Below are 25,852 nucleotides of genomic sequence, written 5' to 3'. Positions count from 1 at the left end.
TTTATTTTTACCAAGACAAAGAAGCTTGAAATATCATACCAAAAATGTAATTCCATCCATCATTTCTACTACATAACGAATGTTGCTTTGATATGTGGCGAAAATTACGCAAAACAGAATTCACTTTTGATGTGTGCAGTTGGATATTGTTGGTGCAGAAGTTAAATAAACTATGATGAGAGTGTGAAAAGTATGTTTTAAAAGCACACAGTGCCAAATGTACTCAAAGTTGATGATACATCACATGAAGGGTGCACCCGTGAAAACTTCATTAGTGTTTGATTTTACAATTGAGGCAGGCCAAAATGGACATAGCATGGTGGCTCTTCTTAAGTGCAGGAAATGAACTTCCAGATGCCAGGCATTCAGTAAACAGTGGCTCAGATAATCAGCCAATGGGGAAAAAAAGAAAAACGACTGGCCTGGAGCTTTTGGCACCCACTGTGTCATTACAATCAAAAGGCGATCTACATGTATATTTACACTCCAGCACCTGTTCCGTTATCCGCGTCCCTTCAGGAAGTAAATCAGCATCACGGTCCACAGCTTTTGCCTACAGTCCAGCTCCATGCAATCAAGAGTCCCGGCAATCAGCCGGGTTATTTTCGCCACGCTGGCAGAGTTAGTAGGCCACTTCAGTGCATTACCTCTCCCGGCGCAGTCGTGAGACTTGTCAATGCGGTGCAATAAAAAGAGATTGAGACTGAAAGTTGAGATTGAATTTTATTGTCATTTTTACTGCGCCTTACGAACATCGATTTGCCTGGGCCAAGACAAAGCAAAAGATTGGAGCAACTAATACCACGCCTGCCATCGTAAAAATCACAGACTGCAAAGTCAGTCTGAAGAGGTGATTTTATGTCTTGAAAATTTAGTCTCTGGGTGCTGAGTGCATTTTTTCGCCTTTAGCACAGCAGTGTTTCTCTTTCTCACTCTTTCTTGCTCTAATGGTTTGCTTGAACACAAGATGGTGGCCCCAAAACAGCATTTAGACTAGTCAGCCACAATTTGAAATTAATGGATGTAATTGCATTAGATAAACGTCAAACCAAGTGGCATAATCATTTTAAGAAACACAGAAATAAGCACGCTCTTCAAGCAAAACATGATTTCTGATTGTCAAACATTAGTGGAATTACAACTGTAGTAACTCTGGACATGTGTCCATGGGAAATGTCTATATTGTATACTGTATATACACATGATAACACTGTTTCTGAAGAGGTACCTTCATAGAGTTATCGACTAACTGGGCAGCAAAGTAACTTAGCTTCAAAGTTTCAGACACATCCCAAACATACCAGTTGGTAAAAGTACTTGCTTATTTGCAGATGCCACTACATTATCTTCTAATGCAATTCACTTGTTTCCCAAAAAAAAAGTTTCCTTTTGGGGCCACTGTACTGTGTATTAGCGAATGAGCATTGATATTTACAATATCAAAGTATTTCACACTGATTTAAGACCATTTAATGTACATTTATCCAAAGCAGCATGCATTACATATAAAGCATATATGTTTTTTTCTTTTTTAATTGTTCCCTTGGAATCGAACCCATGACTTTCAAATTGCTAGTAACAAGCTCTACTGTTTGAGTTATAGAAATGCAGTGGCTGTATCTCAGATCACCCTCTATACCCTCCTTCACTATTCCCTACATTACAAATACAGTCCTCTGAATGAGTGAATGAAAACGAGTGAGTGGATTCTGACCAAAAAAAAAAGGCGCCGAAAGTGCTGTGTAGGATTCATTTTGACGTGACGCTCACAGTACATGGGTATTCACTAGTGTGCATAATTATACCACTACTAACATCCGGTGTACAGTTAATTTTAAGGTGTATTGAATATGTGGACATTTTATAATATCTACCATGGCTTCGGACACCACTTCAAATGGCAGTCCCCTCAAATAGAGCACTAAATAAGGGGCGATTTGAGACACAGCCAGTCTGTCTGGTAGCTACTGTGTGCAAATGTGCCAAATTGGCATTTTGGGTAGTTCCTTGTGGTCCAATTGGTTTCAGTTGGGATGGCAACTTGCATTTGCACTGGACATGTTTTTATAGGCTGCAGTGTAAAAAAAAATTTTTTTTTTTGAAGATTATCGGAGCATGTTAAACAATATTTATTTTAGCTTCAAAATGTCATGTTTAATTCAACATATTACTTGCCAGTTTCTTGTACGATTTTATTGTGGTATCTATTAGCAATTTCTAACAGAAAATCGGGTCACACTTTATATTAAGGTGTCTTTACCTACCATGTACTTACATTAAAAATAATGAATTGCTTGATATGATTTACTTACTGTGCACATGTTGTATTGCATGTCATGGTAGCACTTTTTATTTATTTTACAGTCATGTTCCGCATGTACATACTATGTACTTGTTATAGTAAATACAATAACTGTGTAATAACGAGGTACTAACTCTGAACCTACCAATAAACCTAACCCTAAACTAATGTAGTTACCTTATATTATCCAGTATTTTATGTAAGTACACTGTAAGTACAGGTAAGTGCACATACTGTAAAATAAAATGCAACCCAGATGACTTTTGCTGCTATCAAGGTGGGATATGGTTAAGGTTATGGCCAGGTTTGGAGAACTAGTTAAGTTAAGGTGTAGGGATAGTGTTGATAGTGTAACTAAAGATGTAACTACAGAAATTAATTAAAGATATAATTACAATAATGTATTTTTTAAATAGAAGTACAATGAAAAAACATGTATGTACACAATAAGTGAATGGTATTAAATGATTAATTTAAATGTAGGTAAATAGTAGTTAAAGACGCTTAATATAAAGTGGGCCGGGAAAAAAAAAAGTAAATTTGTAAATCTCAAACCATTTTGTTTAAAAATATTTTGGCAGCTTGACATGGCATTTGAAAAACCTAAGCTGATGCCAAATGATGTTGGAAAAGACAGCGTGATATGATACAACGGATAAAGTGTCCACAATTTTAATAACAATTGAAAAATAGCATCATTTCTTGCAATTTGCATTTTCTGCAGTGCACATGTGGAAGTCATGACACCATTTGAATGCCTCGGGGGCGTCACTAATGTAAGTTTATATCCCAGCTGGTTTACCTAACGCTGACACTATCATAATAATTCGTTTTCCTCCCTCAGCTGCTTGTCAAAGCAACAGCTGGGACAATTGAGCCCCGGAGCCCCACGCAGACCAATGAACTAGTCCTGAACCAATCCTGCTCTTAATCTTTATACCTCTCCACATTATATTTATATAGCCTATATATAATGTCAGAACAGGATGTTTGGAGCGCTTACCGGAAATACCGGATTCTGCTGTCCACCATAAAAGACAGCACTGATGGGATTACCCTAACCCTAGCCTTCAAAGATTTGTTTGTGTATTTATTTATCTCTCTGTATTCAACCCCAGCGCAAGCTCATCAAGTCATCAGCCCGCCAACGGAGGCCACGCTCCAAAAAATGAAGGGATTAAAAAAAGAGTTTAAGCCGTGGATGTGTTTGCTCGGCACTTTGAAATACACCCGTTCACTCAGCATGTGTTTATGCAGCGCTTAGTCGCCAGTTCTCAACCAAACAACTGCTATGAAGCATCAGACCATATTCAACTCTAATCTGTTTTGGTTCTTATATTATTAAAGAGATTTACTCCTGTTGTGGAGTGTAAACCTATCAAATTAAAGGGGCCATAGAGGGAAAGCTTAGGCAGAAAGGTAGAAATGTCTTTATAGGTGTGTGCAGTCAACTGTTGATGTTGTATTACAACTAATCTCATTGGTAAGCACCTTCTTGACACGCTAAATATGCCTATTTGTATGTTTTTTAATGCAATTCAAAAACTATATACATTGCTTACTGCTGTTTTTATTCTTATACTGTCAAGTAATGCAGGAATCTCTGTCATATACATGAGTATGGTGTTCGGTCCGTCGCAGGGGGAGAATGCACTTCTGAAAACCATTAATGGAACTGAGCATCATTCTTTTTTTTTATGTTTTAACTTATAATACAATTCACAAATTATATACAGTTTACTGCTGTCCCTGTTTTATAGCTGTACATTCTAGGCTGACTGCTTTTATTTTACCAGACTGTCAAATGTAAGCAGAACTCATCATGTGAATCTTTAACTACACATTGTCATTTGAACAACCAGTCAGTAACTACACTGATTTAAGCCTCTATGTGTTTTTGATTCACTAAAAAGTACTGACTCAGTAGAGTCTTTCATTCAGGAATCGGGCCACCCTAATTGTGCTGTATATTTCTCAGATCAATTCATTAGATTCATTGATTTAGGAATCAGACTTCACTGTTTACACTGTATACTGCTGAATCATTAAAAAGAACCAGGACATAATTGATCTGATTTAGCTGTTTGTGTTGTGTTTTTAACTCACTAAAAGAATCGACTCATTTGAATCATTCATTCGAGAATTAGACTTCACTGTTTCCACTGTACGTTTTTGAATCACAAAAACGAACCAACTGGTTAGAATCATTTTTTTTTTTTTTTGCAAATCAGAGCAATGGAACTAAACATCATTCTTCTCCAATTTTTTTATTTATTTTACGAATCCGTCCTTGGTATTCAAACCTACTTTTAGTCTATGTCTTTTAGCTTCGAGGTCATCATGATGAAGCTGAACTTCAATGGACCTGATCCATTTTGGACATCAAGCACAAAAAAGTCCTTAAAATCAAGCATTAAAATGTATTAATGTTATTATGAGCTGGATAAACCCAACAATATGCAAAAGGATTGCAATAGCTATATAGACAATAGCTGTCTGAGTATAAAAAATATATATATATTTGTGTTTCTTACTTTAAGCAATATTTCACCACACAAAATACATTATGGTACGTGAAAACAATTTATCTGCAAGGCGTAGCAAATGAACCCATATTTAATGTAGTCTGGCTCTTATTTTATTGCATCTTGTATAGTTTTAGGGTTCTCTCTCTCTCTCTCTCTCTTAAAATATTACAAAATAAAAATGACAAAATGTACAATATTACTATTGCAGAAAAAACGGACCAAAATACTGTTGAATTGTTGAGATACATGGAAATGTTTGTCCAATAAAAATCTGTCAAGTACTAGAATGTCCCCCATAATACCACCTGCAAGCAACTAGCAATAAAATGGCAAGTAGCAAATCATGGTTCATGAAGCCATTTCAGCAGGAAATGTGTCAATATAGAAAATTGTGTTCATTCATTCTGATATAAAGGCCTGCAGTGTATAAAACAGTAAAGCATGGCGCTAACGGCTAAGGTCATGGGTTCAATTCCCAGGGAATGCATGAACAAATGTGTAGCTTGAATGTGAGCACTGTAAACGTTTCTGTCAATTGCAGGAATGTATATGTCTACAAACCAAAGCACGAGTCCAGCCTCGTTCCATTTTACTCTATTAATACTTTTTTTTTTAATCTCTTATTGTCATTAACTTTTCAAACTATTTTTTTTCAGTATCTTAAATCCTTGAAATTTCAAACCTAGTAAAAAGCTTCAGGGTATCTTCTGTCCTTTCGTATCTCACAGACACATTTTAAACAGTTCACAACCCTGCTGTTATAAAGCTAGAGGCAACATATTTGTAATATGGGTTTTTCTATGCTATAGCGGCTTTCAAAGTGATACATCACTTCAGATCTTTATATCCTTAAATTTGCAGTTCAGTAGACCTTAAGTTTAAATGCACTTACTGATTTGTAATTAAATCTATGCAAAATGCTCACGTATTACTAGTGCAAAATCCCTTTATCAGATCAATTCAGTTGTGTTTGTCACTGGTTTGCATTAATTTTTCAACTTTCAATCAAGTGCATCAAAACTTGCATGAAGCTTCACACTAATAAATATGCATACTCAGTGTTTTCTTGTTTTCTTTTAATAGACATAGTCCTACTTTGAGCTACAGTATGTCAACAAGTTTTAAGCAAGCTGTGCTTTATACGTTAACTTCAATCACAGTGCAGATGTGATTTTAACAGTGTGCATGCTTAGTATGATGCACACTATTTAAATGTATGATAAACCTTAGATCTGCATGATGAAATCATTACATTGACTGAATAATGACATTTGCTTTTATCTGCAGTAAAACCTGATTGGAGCTCAAAGTGCAAAGTTTCACAGTGTCAAAAGCAGTGGACTAAAAGCCAGAAAGGGAAAAAAAATCACTTTTCAACATTTATTATGAAATTAAAAAGATAAAATATCACTGTTCAAACAATGCTCAGCAGAAAACAAAAACAAAATCATAATATTAATAGTCATCAAGGATTACTTGAGCTGCATACAGATTGCAGTGGGGAAGTACATTATAACAAGCGAAAGAAAAAATATGCAGAAACAAAATCATAACAGTCCATTATAGAATAACACAGCACATTAAGCAAGATTACCAGGAGGTCAATTTACATAAAACATTTTTTATGTACATTATAAATTACGGCGGGTGCAGTGGAGGGGTGGAACAGGAGAAGTTCACTACAGATTATGGTAATCAAAGTTATTAATCTGAAGAAAGGGGAGGTGCTGTGATCTGACTCCTTCAACCTTTGGAAACGCCCTAAGGCCCTCGTTGTATCATGATGTCACTTGAGTCAGAGAAACAGCACTTAGGGATGGTCACAGTACTCTCTCAAAAATAAAGGTTCTTCAGTTGTTCTTCCCCCTTCAGGGGTTCTTGAGTTGGTTCTATTGCTCTTTGGAGATTAGAAACGTTCTTGATGTTACCTTACAGGTTCTTCAGATCAAAGTAACTGTTTCTGGGTTCTTTAAAGCAGCACTACATGGATGGTTTTCTTTGAGGAACTCATAAGAAACTTGTTCTATGGCATCGGGATCTAAAACCCTTTGTGGTTCAAATCGGAACCTTTATTGTTAAGAGTGCACAGTGGTGCTCACGTGGGGCTTCTGTCTTCTATCCCAAAAATGTTGAGATGAATTTGTGCACATTAGATGAACCCCAACTGTACCTCAGGTAAGCATTTGAAACAGTGTGTACAAAAATGAAAAAGTGTACATAACATCACAAACTAGTCAAGAAACATTTTCTTCCACCGTATCTACTTTAGCCATTTCATATTGTGTGAGTCATTACCCAAATGCATTTAAAATTGCAGCATGTAGGTACCGTAAGATGAAATAAACAGAGAGACTTCTGGTGTTATCATGATAGGGTTTAATAATTTGTTTATATTCATTGTTATATATAATTAGGAATCATGCAACGCCAATAATCAGTCAATGTTAATATGTGTATGAGAATGAACTATGGAACTAAACATATGGAACTAAAAATCAGAAGGAGTGAAAGGCAGAGTATTCTCATATATAAGCTTGTCAGAGATCACAGAGTGGATCCGGGAGCCATCTCTTATCAATCAGTTTGCTTTATGAAATGAAATTATGATGAATGGTGCTGACGTTTGCTTGTGACTTCAGCAAATGAGCTGGCAGAGGAAACAACACAGCTAAACACATCTTTTGAATACTTTATCTCTTTCTCTCCTTTCGACTTCAAAAATAAAACAAAAACATTTTTAAAACATCCAGACCGAAATTTACTTGGTATAAGTTCATGGTCCTGAAACGTATTTGGACACTCAAACCTTGCTTAAAATGTCTAAAATGTCAAACCAAGTGGCATTTATTTTAGATTTTGTGGAGTATGTAGACACTTTCTGGTTGTGAAACATTAGTGTTTCACATTCGTGTTTTACCTGTGGTCGCACTACTAGAAATTGAGGGGAAGTTCTTCACACATCCACTAAGGTTAAAGGTCTTTGCAAACATGGGTAAGAAATGAGTAAGAAAAAGGTCTAGCATTATTTGTATCATTGCAAGTGCTTATTAAATATTTTGTAAAAGGAAATTCATGCCTTTTCAAGTGTGGAATGAATGTCCAAATCATTTTTGAAGCCACTGAAGTTTATTTAAATCACATTTACTCTACAGTCGTGAGTGTAATTGTGTGATGACCATGAAAATGAGGGGGGAAAAAGTCAACAACAAATCTGAAAATCTTAAAAATCCTGGTAATTTGCCAATGGTCTGTGCTAGTTTGATTAATGAATAAATAAAAACTCTAGCATAACAGAAGCATTTCTGTATTCTGTCCATGCAGGAGAGGGAGGTCTTGGTTGAAGTTCTACCAGCAACACCTTCTGAACATCTGTGTGAATGTACAGTATAAAAGTCTTGAGCTAGCTAAAAAGTTCTGCTAGCACCCAAGTGGGGTGCCTTCAACCCTACCTCAAACTTAGTTTGTTCTCTATATTTAGGAGTTTAACAGGCTTTGCAACTGGCATACTGAGGCAATGTTCCAATCTTGCACCGCCTCGCCTGTCTTCCATCAGTACCCTATCAAAAGCAGTTTGACAGTTTGGCCCCAACAAGGGCTATAACTGTAAAGTACTTTATACTGAATGAGTTCAACTTAAACTTCAGAAGCTGAGCCTCACAATCACAAAGGGGCAAAACGGGGAAGTTTTCACCTCGCCATTGGGTCCAGAACGTGCACAATCAATGGTCTGTTTGAAAGATAAGCCTGCTTGCTCCCACCGGGGATTTGACAAACTGCACTTGAGGTAGACTGGATTACGTAAGAGAAACGGACAGCCGTGTAAATTTCAGAATTGTAAGCCACTGCCATTTGGGCTGAAACGGCGGGACTGACCCTTGAGGCTTGAATGGATTTGGAGAATTAGGAACCTTCCAAAGACAAGAATCTTTGGTTTCCAATGTGTACATTTGGGACAAATCCAACCTTGGGGTTCAGCTGAATGTTAGATTACTCCATGGTGCCAGTGTATTGTGTACAATTGGTGCATTGAAGGCGGAAAAATTAGAAAATGCTCTTGTTATTTTTTTTTCATCCACAATTGGTTTTAAAAGGGATACTTCACTCCAAAATGAACATTCTGTCATAATTTACTCACTTAACCTGCATGATTTTCTTTCTTTTATTTTTCATGAAATGAAAGTCACTTGGGTCCAAAAGAACTCTGGATCCCACTGACTTTCATTGTGTGGACTAAAAAACGCTGAAGCATTTTTCAAAGTATATTCTATTGCGTTCTACAGAAAGGTATACAGGTTTGGAGTGACACAAGGGTGAGTAAATTAAGACAAAACGTTTATTTAATAACAGAACACTGCACCAGTCCAATTCAATTTACATAATATTTAATCTAGGTTCCCGTAAACCAGTCAAAGAGGAGCCCAACAATGCGTAATAATGAATTGCAGAGACTCTTTATGCAAGACAATGAGAGGCAGCGGGCAGCCACAAGTGTTGAACCCCGACTAAATCTCTTTCTATGGCCCAACGGAGCCCCTCCATCAGCTCAACGTGCCAGATATTGCAACAGACATCCCCCTCAGGTGCAATAATGTCACAGTCCATTAATCTTCTCAAACTTCAGGCCCTGATCCTGGGAGCCCCGTCCATGCTAATCCCTTATTAATGTGGCAAATGAACCTATGGAGAAAGAACTACTCCCTCCTGGCCCTTCACCATCACAATGCAGAGTCTATTACCGCCTTCCCCCGTACCGTCCCGAGTCTCTACTGTTTGCATTAGGATGTCCATTCATTGAAGCATAAAGCCACTCGAGAGAGGCTTGAACACACACACACACACATCTCTTCATTCCACATATTATTCACTCTGTGCCCTCGCTAGTAACCTTTGTCTAGCTCACATATGGCGGAACGCGAGCCTGATGCATGTGTAACCTCTTAAGATTCAATGTTCAAGTCAGCGACCAGACACTTTTGTTTCATTTTGGTTTTGTCTTAGCTCGTTGAGACTCTCAGGAAAGGCAATGCATACAGATTCCTTCTATTATGTGACAGTGGGAAAGACCTGACTGCGCTCTGCTTTGCCAGATTAGAGGAAAGCTCGGCAACAAGAGAAAACAGTGCATGAGAGACAATCATTTGGTCTTTAAAAACAGTCCAGCGGAATCTCTCGGGTCTGATTGCTTCCTAATCCAAACGGAATAACCGCATCACTTCGGAATAATTGCAAGTCATTATTGCTAGCACTCACCGGGAGAGCTGTTAGGCTCCTCTCAGGGCTCGGATACATATGAATGAGGCTCTCTATAAGAATCTATATTCATGGACAAAGATCTGATAATAAATCTGAATCTGATAGACATGATAAAAGTGAAATTCTTGATGTGAAATATGAGCAGGTATGAGTATGAGCAGAGACTCTCCAGCATGAAGAGCAAATGCTCTTCTAAATGCTTGCATGAGTTCGGTTTGCTATGAGCAGTCACTTCCCAGTTTAATTTCTCCAACTGAGTTTATTAATCAGGCTTGTTGAGGAGTTTTCCCGCAGAGCGGAGTCTTGCACACTATGCATGCACGCTTAATCAATAACCTAAATGTTTCATGCACTTCGTAATAGACTTTTTAATGTGCCTCCATCCTGAGAAGCTATTGAACCGTGATGTGTGCGTGTGTGTTTGCCCCATGCAATAAAAAAAATACAAATGAGAAATAAATGGCCTACTCTGATTATTTTGCAATAAAGGCTGTTCATCAACGAGTTCTTTGGAAGGTGAGTGATTTGTATCTGTTGTATATTGAATTTCCCTCTCAAAAGCATAGTTAAGTGACAGAGAAATGGGCAAGGAATGATACACGTTGATTCCTGGATGCACGGTGGAAATGTTCCTACAATATATTTTATTATCAGAAGCAGCGTCGAAACAATTGGAAAGTCGAGAGGACATATTATTGCACTAATAAATCATTTTGCCTCATGACTAGTAATTATGTGACTTGATAAGTTTCTATGGTTTAAAGAGTAGAGCATGGCACAAGCAAGGTCATGAGTTTAATTCCAAGGGAATGCATGAACTGAAGAAATGTAAGTGTAGAATGCAATGTAAGCTTGCTTTGGATAAATGCATTAACACCCAATGAATCGCTCATGCAACCAATGCTTCTGCTTAGTCTTAAAGGGCCAGTTCTCCCCAAAATGAAACTTCTGTCATCATTTACTCAGCCCCGTGTCATTCCAAACCTGTATGACATCCTTTCTTCTGTGGTGCATAAAAGACGACGTTTTGAAAAATTTTGGGATGCAAAAAAAGACACTGGACCCTGTTGACTTTTCTCCTTTTGTGTTCCACAGAAGAATAAATGCATAAAGGAATGACATGAGGATGAGTAAATGATGACAGAATTTCATTTTGGGGTGAACTATCACTTTAAAGCTGTAGTTTTACACAGCCACCAACATTTTTTTTCATTGCACTGCGGAGAAGCAGACTGAAAATGGTCATGTTTGCTGCACCCTTGACTATCAGGCACGTTTGCATGTGCTGATTGTTGTTTTGCACTGCTTCAGTTCAGTTGGAGAACAGAAAGGCCAAGTGTTAATTGCCCTATGGCTGTCAGAAGAGGTTTTGGGTGCCATAATAAGCTTTCCACTGATGTGCCTCTAGCTGTGCTAACTAGCTCTGCATGGAGGCTGCCCCAGTATCTATGCGCTTTAGAGAGGAAACGCACAGTCAATGGCCTTTAAAGGATCGAAACAGAGACACAAAGGGCAACCCCTGTTCAAACACAGACCCCTCTGGACTGAGCGAACACCACATTTCACAGTGTGGTACAATCCATCTACAGCGTTGACAGGCATCTGTCTCTGCGCTTACAGTGGCGGCTATTGTTTTGGGTCACTGAGTCATTCGTTAAGGCATGTACAGCACGACAGCATGGTTCCCAATAGGACAGTAGCTGCAGAGGCCGCTCTCTTGGCCTGGATTGCAGTTCATTATGTAATCTGTCGTTCTACATTGGTGTACTCCTTTCTTTCTCCCTACAATGCAAACCTTAGACAGGAAGAAGGAAAGAGAATGCAATGAATTGCTTTGCATATCCAAAATCTCATTGAAAAACCTTTTGAAATGCTTCATCACACTCATGCAAAATTATCCCCTGAAGTGAACTAAATCTGACAAAACTTTTCATTGGGTGTCCTTAATTGGAAAAGCAATTCATACAAAGAAAACCATGATTATTTTTATTTTAAAAATGCTAATGTTTTCTTCTAGGGCGACAGGCTTAGTCTGCAGTAATTACAGTATGATTGACCCTAACATATAAAAAAAATAAAAGCATATAGTTGGACCTCAGTTAGAGACAGTATCCAAATATAGTTTAAATACATATATATTTAAATATAGTCTCTAAACATTTATGTTTGTGAGTGTGTTGGTCTACTTTGCTATACTTTGGGCGCTAATTGTCCCCAGAAGTTGAAAACATTTTTTTCAAGTGAACTAAAAAATAATTCATAACTCATAAATAAGGTCAAAATATTTATATTTTGATTTTAAATAAACACAACTAAATAAAAGCACAAAATTATATTCAATTGGGGAACAAGCATCCATGAATAAAAAATTAAAAAAAAATTAGTCTGTAGTAATAATTAGTATCATAATTACAACAGAATTAAAACAGAAGTCCTTATTTAGATAGCTAAGTAAACAAGTGTTTATGTGTTTGTTCTCCAACGGTCAGACCTTATCTTATAATTCTCTAACAGCCATTACCAATCTGTTGTGTATTCAGTCCATCATTAGACATGAGCTGTTTACTGAGAGAGATGCTTCCATACACACAAAAGCACACGCACACAAACACACATGAAGACAAAAGGGCAAGGGAAAGGCAAGGAGACAGAGAGAGACAAAAAGTGAGTGAGAGATAGAGAGAGAGAGTGAATGAGAGAGAGCGACAGAGAGACAACGAGTAACTGTCCCCCACTTCTTCCCCATGCATTACAGACACACACACACACACACATACAGACACACACACTGCATGTTGGCCCATAGCCAGAATATGCCATACAGAACAACAGTGCCACCTAAAGGTAATATTCCCCTCCCTCCCTCCCTCCCTCAACTCTCTCTCATCACCTGGGTTTCATACTACGAGATGCTGTGCTTGGCAACTCGCTTTTGTGATTTCGCATCATACAGTAGAATTGTCTTTGAGAAATATGCACAGCTACCGAAAGGGAATTCTGTTCTATACTAAATATCTGAGACAGATTATTGGTTTAGTATTTGGATACCATTGGATTTAATGAACCAGGAGATAATGTTTAATGTTGTGTGCACACATTTTCTCTATTAGTAGATTAACTGCAGTCCAAGATTAATTAAGAAACTGGTATCATAGAGAATGCTAATTAACAAATGCAAAGCAATAAGAACAAGATTGAATTTGAGTGGTTACTCATACAAGTGATGGTTTGTTTGATAATGCCTAGAGTCAAATCCATTTCTTCCACAAAAGAGTTTGGATGTCGAAATGAGAACATGGTGATCGAAGTAGACAGGCGAGAAAAAAATGTTTCTTTCACAAACTCTCAGAACATTGCATCTTTGAACCATGACAGAGCAGTGAAATTAAACCGAATCTAGCCTTGTGGGATTCATAAGAGAAGTTGGATTCGTTTCGAATCTCACCCTTTAAACCAACTGCTTATCCAGCACTTGTTTCAAGTAGAGGTTTATAAATTAAAAAAGAAAAACACAGAAATGCATGTGGTAAGATGATGACAATAGTAATTCGCCTGGGTCTGGTAGTTTCATATAAAACACATAGAATATTTACGACTTTTTTGGTCATTATAGGAGAACATCTACGGGGGGCTTTTTGAATTCTACATTCTACATAGTGCATCACAGATGTATCACTCAGAGCAAGTTAGCTACCACAGGCACTTCAGTACTGAGCAGGGCAGTTATAAGCAGTACTTATAGACCAGTAAAAGTGTTCTTTTACCTGTCTGGTGTGCAAAGGTGCCCCCTTTGACTTGAAGCCTCCTTGTGAACTGCATTCTGAGGCACTGAAGTGATCGGAGCTGGTGGAGGAACGTTTGGAAAGCGTGTCACAGCCCCCAACAAAGGTATTGTCCAGTGGCAGCTCCTGTATCACATGATGCTTTTTCACAGACACCGGAGTGTCAGCTTTGAGGTGGAAGGCCGACTGGGGTGAAGCGGACTTGTAGTGCCGGGCCAAGTCTGGGCTGCTGGGTTTGAAGGTGGTAGTAGGGGTGGCATTCCAATCAAAGCGTCCAATCCCGGGCTCCTCGAGCTCAGCCGGGAGACTGATGGTTCCGTTTATGGGTTCGTGGGCAGAGTCGTCGGGTTTGTTCTCCTCGATGGTTACAAAGTTCAAGAGGGAGCTCTTTGGCGACTTCCTCTTTTTGCGCTTCTTCTTCTTGTTTTGCTTGTTCTCCTGGTTGGGAGACATCCACTCGGCACCCTGCTTCTTTCTCTGGGCCGCCTTGAACTGTGAGGCGTGTCGGCAGCGCACCAGAACTGTTATGAAGATGACCACGATCACTACCATAGCGCCTGTCACAATGGCAATTATGGTTTTGAGGTTGTCAACGTTCTGATATGTCTCACTGCTCTCGCCGATGTTCCTATCCAGTGGCGTTTCCATTGTCCGACGGATGAGGTCATTTATGTATGAGGAATTTCCAACCGTGTCATTTACGTACAGGAAAACAAGGACAAGAGTGTTCAGGGACTTTGGATAGCCGAGGTCACTGATGTTGACCACTAGCCTATGGAGGCCAATGTCTGCAACCGTGGGTTTCTCCTCTAACGTGATGTTTCCCGTTACAGGGTCAATTCTGAAAAGACTTCTTCCGTTACCACTCACAATAGTATACTTGAGTTCTGCATTCATACCCGTATCGCCATCTACTGCAAACACCTCGGCCACAACCGATCCTGGAATCGCAGACAGTGGCACTAGCTTGAAAGAGGTGTTTGATGGTGGGTAGATGACGATGGGGGGGTTATCGTTGACATCAATGACATTGATGGTCACCTTGGCAGCTGATGAACATGGGGGGCTTCCGTTGTCCACAGCTCTGACGTCAAAGGTGTAGGAGCTTTGTTGCTCTCGGTCAAAGGAAACGTTGGACTTTATGACTCCAGAATCTGGGTCAAGGATGAAGTTCTCATTATCGTTAAGGATCGAGAGTCTCACCACAGCGTTCTCACCAGCATCTGCATCTGTGACTGTGATTACTCCAACTGTACTATATTTAGGCAGGTTCTCTGACACAAAGAACTGAAAGTGGTTGTGTGTAAATTTAGGGATATTGTCGTTCTCGTCCAGTATGGTCACTATGACTGCAGCTTGACTCTGCAGAGCTCTGGTGCCATTGTCCCTAGCGGTGACCGTAAAGAGGAACCGCTCTTGTTCCTCCCTATCAAACACCCTGGATGCGGTTAGCACTCCTGTTTTGCGGTCAAGATCAAAGAATGATGCGTTGGGTCCAAGCTGGTAGACAATCTCTGCATTCCGTCCGCTGTCCTCATCTGTGGCGCTGATGGTTGTCAGGAACATGTCACGTTGGTTGTTCTCCATGACAGCCAGCTCAATGACAGGCTGGGTGAAAATGGGTGGATTGTCATTCTCATCCTCCAGCCGTACTCTAACCAGGGCAGTCTGGTTCAGACTAGGTTTTCCAGAGTCAGAAGCAACAATCTTGAAGATGTACTCCTTGGTTCCTTCATAATCAAGCAGTGCAGATGTTTCTAACAAATACTGGTTATCATAAACTGCTTTGAGGTGAAATGGAACATCTTTTTCAATGAAGCAAATCACCTTGCCATTGACATCTGTGTCTTTGTCAGATACAGTAATGAGAGCAATCTTTGTATTTATTGGATCTTTTTCAGAAAGCATTACAGTACCATTAGTTGGACTGATGATGTATCTCAAGTCGATGTTTGGAGCGTTGTCATTCACATCTGTCACATTGATAGTGACGGTGGCTCTTGCTGGACTCGAGCTTCCATCGCTGGCTAGTACTGTGAGCTTATGAATGGCGGTCTCCTCTCTATCAAGCAGCCTTTGAACTGTTATGAGCCCAGTGGTGGAGTTCAGAGCAAAAAGTCTCCGTGTCGCTGGAGACACCTGGGTCCCAAACATGTATTTTATTTCTGCATTGACTCCCACGTCTGCATCAGTGGCTTGCAGCTGAACTACAGATGTGCCAACGGGAGAATTTTCCGGGATGTGGACCTCGATTTGGCTTTCTTTGAAGACAGGCCGGTTATCATTAACATCAGTGACGGTCACCTGTAGAATGGCAGTGCTGGATTTTTGTGGGTTCCCCCCATCCTCCACTTTGACTTTCATCACATAAGTATCTTTCTGTTCTCTATCTAAATTCTGCTGAACGATAAGCTGAGGCCATTTCTCACCCTCTGGTGTCTCCACAATATCCAAACCGAAGGCGCTCTGCCCGTTCAACAGCTCATATTTGTGAACGCTGTTGGGTCCGGTATCTGGATCGGTGGCAGAGGGAATGGCAAAGCGGCTGTTGATGAGTGTGTTTTCCGGAATTGAAATGTTGATCACAGGCGAGGGAAACATGGGGGCATTGTCGTTGGTGTCTTTGACAATGATTTTAATTTTGATTAATCTGAAGTAGTCATTGGGCAAAATGACCACCTCAATTTCAAAAGAGCACTCGCTGTCTTCAAAAGAGGGGCCGGGACAGAGTTTCTCCCTGTCGATACGGTTGGAGGTGGTAAAGATTTCTCCTGTATTGCTCATCACTCTAAGTAGCGGGGTGTCACCTGCTTTCGACACAAGTCGGTAAACCAGATTACTGGTAACCCCGGTGGCAGAGTTCATATGGGAGATGTTCAAGTCCTTTGGTATGTTTCCAATAAGAACATTCTCCTGTAGCTCTTCTCGAATAGGATAAATTAGCTCTTGGGCTATGGTGGGATCTAACCAGAAACAAGCAACTAATGTTGCCAACAAGAAAAAATCCCTTAAATCCATGACAGCAGTTAACGCGTGTTCCCGCTGCTTTAATTCAAACAGTTGTCTCCATATGGTGTTGTCAGAGCCAAGGTTTCACAGAGCCTTACATTTGTAGATAAAGAGCAGCCAAACACGACCCTACAACACACAACATTATAATATGTTACAATGAATTCCATAATACTTAACACTCAAGACAAAGAATCAACAAATGGTCCATCCAAATCAACGTAATTAAAAATCAAGCAATAAGTGTTTATAGTCTGGTTTATAGTAATGCTTAATAAAGGTGGCAATGCATTCTAGTTAGAATTCTCAAATGCATTCTAACCACCACTACAGCCTGCTTTTCACTGTAATCATTTCCCTGTGCATACACAGAGAGGCTCTAGATAAAATAATGCAGCCAGTCAAGCACTCAGCATCATCTTACAAGACATTTCACATACAATGTCTCTAATGTCATCTCCTTCAATGTTACACATCATGCATTTGGGATTTAATGTCATTACTATTTTATTGCGATTAAATAGCATATGCACGAGAAGTGACAGTGTTTTAAACAAGACAGTACATAAATTCTGCATGCAAACCCGTTTGGGTGTATGCATGCGTTCTTACCTCGGTTCTCTGTGAGCTCGCTCATACGGAGGTTACCAATTCGCGCACATAGTGACAAATCCGTTCGACCAGTCAGAAAAATTATCTGACTGAAGCATAATATGAGGATATCCGTATTGATCACTGCTTTGAGGACTAGGTCAGTGAATACTTTAGTATTTTAGTCGTGGGAAAAAAATCCAATTCAAAGCACAGCTGGTTTTGGGGGGAAATGTTGATTTAACAGCAATCAATCAGACAATCTTTATGAACTTTCCCCCGCAGATCAGCGTGCGGTCGGGGATGCGCGGAATGCGGTGGTCGGTGATGAATCAGGTGATCCACGCGCGCGTTAACGGTCCCGTACAGTCAATCCGCATTACCGGAGAAGCCCTTATGAATCGCACCTGTTCTGCTCAAATATCAACATAAACTATCCCATCAGCGAAAAAGAGTAAAGTTCAAATGCGATCGGATCATTCCCCTCTCAGTCCTCATTCCGAAAGAAAATCCACGGCTTCTGTCCCGGTGTCTTGTGCGTGATTCGCCGCGCACACCTGAATGAGAAAAAGTCCAAACGGTGGGATGTGTTGGGATGCTTATCCTCGCTCTCTCCTCTTCCCCAGACTGAATTCCTCGCACTAACTCTGAGTATGCCCACAGGGGAACGCCCCCTCGGCTGCTGATTGGTCCGTCTCTTCATTAACGTCGCAGTGAGGGGAGGGGGAATAATGTGATTGGTTAGAATTAACGTCACTCACGCGCGCTGCTGAGACGGAGCGAAATGCCTCAGAAAGACTCTGCGGGCTGCGGGATGAGGAGGTTCGATGTACGGCTCCATTTCACCTCATTAACGCATAAGATCATTTCATGCATTTGTTTACAGCATTTTGGAGTCAAATAACCCAAACACGAACCGAAAATGTGTTGTCACTTGTGACCGACAGTTATTTGGAGTATTAAAGAGTGCCTCATCCATAAGCGTTTCAAAACAGATACAGTCTGCTGGACTGATGCAAATGAGAAGTGTATACTTAAAGCTATGCTTGTGTCAGGTGTTAAGTAGGTAGGAATGTTAGCTTCACCGTTTAATTGTGTGTAGCCTGATCGTTAATACGGAAACATATTTGAATTGTATCAACAAAGTTAGTTTTAATGAACTTTAAACCATCATGTGGCAGTTCATTGTGTCACTTGTTTCATCAGTAACGTTACATTTTACAGCATTAAACAGATTTGATAGGTTCGAATTGGTTAACAAACAGTAAACATACGTTGGCACAAACTGTTTGAAACTAAAATATAATCACCAAAATGCTTCCCATAGCTAATGCTCTGTCACTGAGTGACTATGTGATTTTAACAGCAAAAGTATGTTTATAAAGTATATGAAGATACGTCTCGATTAAAAGGTAATCAGGGAATTCAGCTGTGTAATTACGTAGCAATTTTTTTTTTCTGTTAGAAAGGGTAATACGGCTTAAACATGTTTAATAAAAACTATATGCCCCGATCTAAAATCTTCTGATCTATTTTATTCAAGGTTTATTAGACTGGGTGTCTGAAGAGAGATGGACACCATCAGGAAAGCGGCGCGTGCTTAGTTGAGTTGCGGTGAACAGCACCATCTAGAGGCGAACACGAGACGAATGCGCTCATCTCTCATCTCATACACTGAGCTGAAGTGGGACGACACTCTTGTCGATTATTCAGGTGTGTGTGTGTGTGTGCCTGGTATTTATCACGTTATGGGGACCAAATGTCCCCACAAGGATAGTAAAACTAGTCAATTTTGACCTTGTGGGGACATTTTTGAGGTCCCCATGAGGAAACTAGCTTATAAATCATACAGAATTCGTTTTTTTTTTGAGAAAGTAAAAATGCACAAAGTTTCCTGTGAGGGGTAGGTTTAGGGGTAGGGTTGGTGTAGGGCAATAGCACATACAGTTTGCACAGTATAAAAACCATTACGCCTATGGAATGTCCCCATAAAACACAACGTGTGTGTGTGTGTGTGTGTGTGTGTGCATGTTTATTTGGTTTATGAGGACACAAATTTGTATAATAACATGGGTATGACATAGGTATTACAACGAGAAGGTGATTTGTGAGGACATTTTCAGTGTCCCCGTAATTCAAAAGGCTTATAAATAATTCAGAATGAGTTTTTTTTTTAATCTAAAAATGCAGAAAGTCTCCTGTGAGGGGTAGGTTTAGGGGTAGGGTTGGTGTAGGGCAATAGAATATACGGTCTGTACAGTATAAAAACCATTACGCCTATGGAGAGTCCCCATAAAACATAAAAACAAACCTGTGTGTGTGTGTGTGTGAGAGAGAGAGAGCAAAAGCTTTGTTAGGTCAAAGGGGGAGGGACTGAAGAGCCAGTCAGGTTCTTGGAAATTATTATCAGCTTTATCTTCCACTGACATATCAAGGGATGGAAAGATTAAAAGGAAAAAAGGGAGATACAGGAGTAAAGAAGGTATTTTTGGCTGGCTGACAACCTGGGCCAATCTATCATTCCTCAACATTCCTCAAACTCAAGAACTGTGACTCAAGAATAACGGCAGTTAGTAAACATATGTACGTCATACTGTATAGTATGCCTACATTAGCATTTTCCCATCAAATATATTGAATATATTTATTAATAAGAATGGTTTTAAAAAACTGTATTAGTTCATTTTATCACAATATAACAATTATATATATATATATATATATATACTCCACATGTTTGTTGCACGTTTTTCCCTTTCTCTTATTGAAACATTTAATTAAAAAAATTATATCACTTTCCATTGTGTTCTTTCCAGTTCCTTTGTGACATCATCTTACAGGAAGTGACATCATTTTGGAGGGAAACCAACAACACAAACATCGGTGAGCATTAGCAATGGATTTGCATTGTGGTAAACCATTCCTTCTTGTTTGATGAAGTTTTAGCAATATGTATGATCCTATGAACATTTCAAAATTAACTTCCAGTTGACACTCTCATATAAACAAACTCCAATTCTTCAATGGCTTGTTCATTTCCTTGCTATTGTATTAAACTAATTCAGTGTATGCAGGTTGTGTTGACCTTTCCGATTCAGTGACGCAACACAGTCAGGCCAGAGAGTATGAGGGGTGATTTCCATGGATATTAGATTAGCTATTAAGTTTTGCTTTTCCACTGCAATAAATTATGAGTCCCGTAAGAGCTGAGCTTTGATTTTCAAATCGACATTTTCCTTTTTATGTTCGTATGAATAATGCACACAAGCTCATGTCTATGATGCTGGACTGTTGATAGGTTATGTAAAGGATTATCGCAGACCTGACAACCTTTCAATTGCATATTGATGATTGAATTCTATTATAGCAGCGAGACCATGAATTATGAAAGACAAAACATAAAATGTATTGATAAAGCATCCTGCCTCTATCGAGCCAGTTTAGCCACAGATAAACTCATGTCCTGAATTCAATCCATTGTTAAAAGTGTAATTCTTTCATGAAATCCTCTATGATTACAGATAAGCCCTAAGGTCAACTGAGAAAGCCACATATTGAAAGATATTGACATATTTGAGCAGTTCCTTTGTGAACAGGTGAGTCACTTCCTTAAAGATATTGAGCTTTCTTTTTCCCAGAAGCTTTACGATTCAATGCATTTAGTTCAAGTGTTCTTTAGAGACCAAACGAAAAAGGACCACATTGCTTTTGTATCACAAGAACTAATATAAAAACACCTTGTTGACTCTCTAGATGCCAGATAGACCTGAACTTTCACAGTACCTCCATCTTAAATGAAAATACTTTTCTTACATCATGTCTGTGGGACTTAATGAGAGCAGTGAAGTTTTAATGATAAAACTGTTAAAGGGATAGTTCACCAAATGAAAATTATCATTTACTCACCGTCATGTCATTTAAAATCTGTATGCCTTACTTTCTTCCATGTACAGTAGCACACAAGAAGATATTTTGATGGGTTCAGTTGAAAGGTTCAGTAGTGCCCATGGCAAAAATCTACGTAAAAGTAGTCCAATTAACTCCAAAAGCCATTTGTTAGTTTTATGTATATGTACAAATTATTATATTATTATATACTATACTAAGATCTTCTCCACTGCAACTCTCAAATCTCAAACATTTTCCTTGTCACACACACACACTCATATATACAGTATATATATATATATATATATATATATATATATATATATATATATATATATATATATATATATAAAAAAAGAAAAAAATCTACTTAAAACTACTACTTAAAAATTAAAGAAGAAAAGTAATAAATAACATGTTTGTATCTGTTGCAAACTGGAATGGGATATTTTGTGGATTATGACGTAAATTTAGATCTGTTCTTAACACAATCTTATGTGTATGACTTTAGAAAATTTAGAATGTAGTGCATGGATTTGTTTTGTTTTGTTTTTTTGACAGCTATGGTCACTATGAACTTTTGTCATTTTGAAGATTTTTTTCTCTTTTTGTGTTTCAGTGGAACAATAACAGAATGTACACACTCAACAAAAGAAACGAAACAAAGCTCTCAGTGTGGTGGCACACTTTTAGAAGGTACACCTTTGTACCTTACTTACCGCTAAAGCGTGCATTTACCTTAAAGGTAGATATTATTGCCTACAAATGATACATAATAGTACATAAGTGTACATATTAGCACGTTTTAAAGGGTAGTCCCAGAGACAGCTTTAGTACGTTGTTTTTATTTATTTTTTATTTTTTATCCTGAGTGTAGTGTTTATTTATTTATTTATTTTGTGAACTATTTCTTTTGCAGCTATTCTGCAGTGAGCACAATTTAATCTAAGGGAGGTTATTTGAACTATATATTACTGGAACACATCAGCAAAAATGTGATGTCACGAGTTGGCATCTAGCGTGTCCTTATGTGTTTTCCAGAAAGTGAGAAGTTGACAAAATCATGCCCACGGGACTTAGTGAGAGCGGTGAAGTTTAAGAACTTCCATACTTTTTTCTTTATTTTGTGTGTGTGTTTGTTATGCAGCAGCCCCAAACTTGAGCCATGCTTAAAATTTCTGAATGTCATTGCATTAGAAAAAAAAAAACTATCAAACCTAGTGGCATTTGCAAGCAAGTGCTGACTTTTCTCAGAACTAACTTTACTTTTCTAAACCACTTTTACAATCACGTTTAACCAACTGGTGTCAAGGTGATTTTTATTTTAAGTTCACTCGTGGCACATTAACTATGACACGCTCAATTAACATTTAACAAGTTTCACAATATTTTTTGTCTTCATTTTTGAATAACATATCTGTTTTTAGAATTGCAAACCTAATACGCTTCTTTTTTTTTTATTTTTTTTCTTTATTTATTTAAATACCAGTTTAGTATTTTGTAACAAAAGCAATGAGGTTCATAATTTCTCAAATGTGGCTTCAGTGTCCAAATGGTTTTTGGAGCCACGGAATCTCAGCAATACTTTCAGCTTTTGCAGTGGCATTGCTTTGTCTTTCTCACGTACAGTATACGTGGACATTTCCCTACTATTTTTAATTTTTTCTCCTTTTTGAGCTCCTCGTGACATTTGTTAATGTGAGTGTATATATTTCACATTTTTACAATTTTATAATCGGCAGGCTGTAGAGCAGATTGGAGCAGCTGGCAGTGGGAGAGAGAGATAAAACTCTGATTAGCCCAGAGTGAGTCATACTAGATCTGCACGAGTGTGTATGTGTGTGTGTGTGTGTGTATATAGACACATTCACGGGGAATGAATTAACGGCAGCCGCTGGACTCGCCAGTCTCTCAGCATCCCTTGTCTGCCTGTGAGCCTGATGGACTACTGTCTCCGTGTTTAATCACAATGCCCAGAGGCCTTTAGTTCAACATACTCACATCGAGAACTTACACTAATCAAACTCAATTGACTCACACCAGCAATTAAAAAGACCAGCTGACACCAGCATGCTGGTCCAAGCTGGTTTATGCTGGTAAATGCTAGACCAGTGATGGCTGATGCTGATATTGCAATTCACAACTTTTATAATACACTAAACGATTGAGGATTGCATGTCACTTAATAGTTAGCACTGTTATTGACTTGACTGCAGTGACACTATTGGATGATAACTGAACTGAGCTGGATGTGACACTACTGTTTTCTCCATAACTGCATTATAGATTAGATTAATTAAACTCATTAATTGATGAACTTTACACACACAGTTATTGAACAGAGCTGAATCAACAATGAACTGATTTCAGCAGATTAATGACTGTTGTCTTTACAGCAGAATTGATTTCTGTTTGTACTGATAATAGTTTTTTTGGCTATGGTTGGTGCTGGTCTGGTGCTTGTTTAATGTGGGACTGGTACTGGTTAGTGCCACCTAGTGTTTTTCTGTTGCTGGTTTGGTGCTGATTTGGTGTTTGTCTAGCTATTGGGAACGTATAGCAAAAATTGTTAGTACGTCTGATCAACCCAGTTAGTTTTAAGCTACACTGTAAAAAAAATGGTGAAAAGACTGTAAAAATGCTACGGTAAAAACCTGTTAATTACTTAGCATTAAGTTTCCGTACTATATGATGAATAACTGTAATAGATCTCATCTGTAATTTTAGGGGAGCGTGGCGCACAAACTAACGCAATGGTTTGTTGTGGTTTAAATATTTCCACACATGCTAGCATAACCAAATTACGGTATTTACTGGTTGCCATATCAACACTATGTAGAGAAAAAAGTGTGCCAAAATGTAAAAATCTTTCGAAGATATCGCTGAATATTTATTTTACCATACCAAAAGTAAATTTCTGGCTGAAGTAAAAATTTGTATCTCAGTTTTTAGTATTCATTTAAAATAAGACAAATCAGCTATTATTTGAATCTCCAATCTCTTATTTATCAGTTTAGATTAGTTTTTAATACTTCGCTAACTAGCAGAAGACACTAACCGGTTTTAAATTCCAGTTGCATAGATGGGGAACGTTGTAACACTGCGTTACATTGTCCCCCCGCTATTATTAAACTTTGCTATTCTAGGGCCATCCCAAGCATGGTTTCAATATGTTCATTCATTATTTGAAAAAAACAAAAACAATTCTATGTCATTTACTAAATATTTTAGTTTGTCTTGTATATTTTTTCACTAGATCAGAGAACATTTTAAACTGTCATATGGTCATGTTACATTGTGCCCGTCAGATGTTACAGTGTACCCCACCTACGGGGCATGTTGTCACATTTCACTGCCATTCTTTTGGAGTAAATAAAGAAAACCGTATACACTGTAATTATGAAACAAAGCGACATATGTGTACTAGATAAGTGTGAAATTAGTGTGGATAAAAAAAATCATACTCTGAACCCCACGTGGATTTACACATACAGTAAAATACTGTTAAATAACAATTTATTGAATAATTTACAGTGGGAAGAGAAAACAAACACAAATAAAAAAACGTAAACTGACATTCCCAGAATTCCCTGTGTGACTCTTCATATTTGCTGTTTGTTTTTTTTATAACTATTTCTTAGTTTCTTATTATTTATGCATAAAGGGTTTTATCTTGCATCTAATTTTGTTAATGAATGTTTATTGCATTATTTTTGTTTCATGCATGTCACCATGATGTTGTTTAGTATTTGTGTGAATGACACTGTGCGCCTTTTATATATTAGTATTTACCTTGTGGAAAAGCTGCTTGTGATGAGTTTTGATTCATCGTGTGACTTTCTCACTACCTGTTTTTGGTGGTAAATTTTTTTATGTAAATTTTAGTTGCCTGTAAAACCTAAAATGTCGCTTCCATAGTTTCTTATTGTAAGTTCAGGTAACCACAGCTACCATTTTTTTTAACCATAAATTTCACAGATTTTAATTTTTTTAATGTATTTATTATTATTATTATTATTATTATTATTATGTACAGTGTAGTTAAAGGGATAGTTCGCTCAACAAGAATGTTAGTTACCAACATTCTTCCAAATATATCTGCTTTATTTTCTTTGGAAGAAAGTCAGTCAGGTTTGAGTAAATGATAACAGAATTATTATTATTTTTTATTTTTTTTGAGTGAACAGTGTTGGGAAACCATTTTCAAAACACAACATCTGCTGGTGACAAATAGTGCTGCTCTTTTCAGCAACATCAAAATGAATGCTTATTACTAAAATGTTCACAACAAGCAGCACATATGACACAGCTTCCTTGTGCATATGTTACACACTCTGTGACAACAAGTCTAAGTATTTCATTCTAAAATGACATTCTGATTAATCTCAAAAGGTAAAGTTTTTCAGTCTGATTTTGCACCCTCTATACAGTATATGCACCCGAACACATTTGTACAAGTAAAAAACTGAAAGCATGGATAATTGTACTTACCAATTCAC

At 38.2% G+C, this 25,852-nt stretch overlaps 1 protein-coding gene across 2 annotated transcripts in view; it reads right to left on the bottom strand.

Annotated features, from left to right (window-relative positions):
* LOC107582331 (protocadherin-9-like) overlaps nt 1-18,076 on the bottom strand; it is a 294,980-nt gene extending 276,904 nt beyond the window's left edge. For both annotated transcript variants that reach the window (XM_016268127.1, XM_016268128.1), the window contains exons 1-2: nt 17,487-18,076; nt 13,848-17,003 (exon numbers count right to left, since the gene is read on the bottom strand). In XM_016268127.1, coding sequence (XP_016123613.1) covers nt 13,848-16,883 — 3,036 coding nt within the window. In that variant the 5' untranslated portion in view covers nt 16,884-17,003; nt 17,487-18,076. The remainder of the gene's footprint in view (nt 1-13,847; nt 17,004-17,486) is intronic.
* Nucleotides 18,077-25,852: the final 7,776 nt, after the last annotated feature.

Source organism: Sinocyclocheilus grahami, unplaced genomic scaffold, assembly GCF_001515645.1.
Source record: "Sinocyclocheilus grahami isolate Dianchi unplaced genomic scaffold, SAMN03320097.WGS_v1.1 scaffold43.1, whole genome shotgun sequence".
In the NCBI taxonomy this organism is placed as follows: domain Eukaryota; kingdom Metazoa; phylum Chordata; class Actinopteri; order Cypriniformes; family Cyprinidae; genus Sinocyclocheilus; species Sinocyclocheilus grahami.
This window is presented reverse-complemented; position numbering and strand designations above follow the sequence as displayed.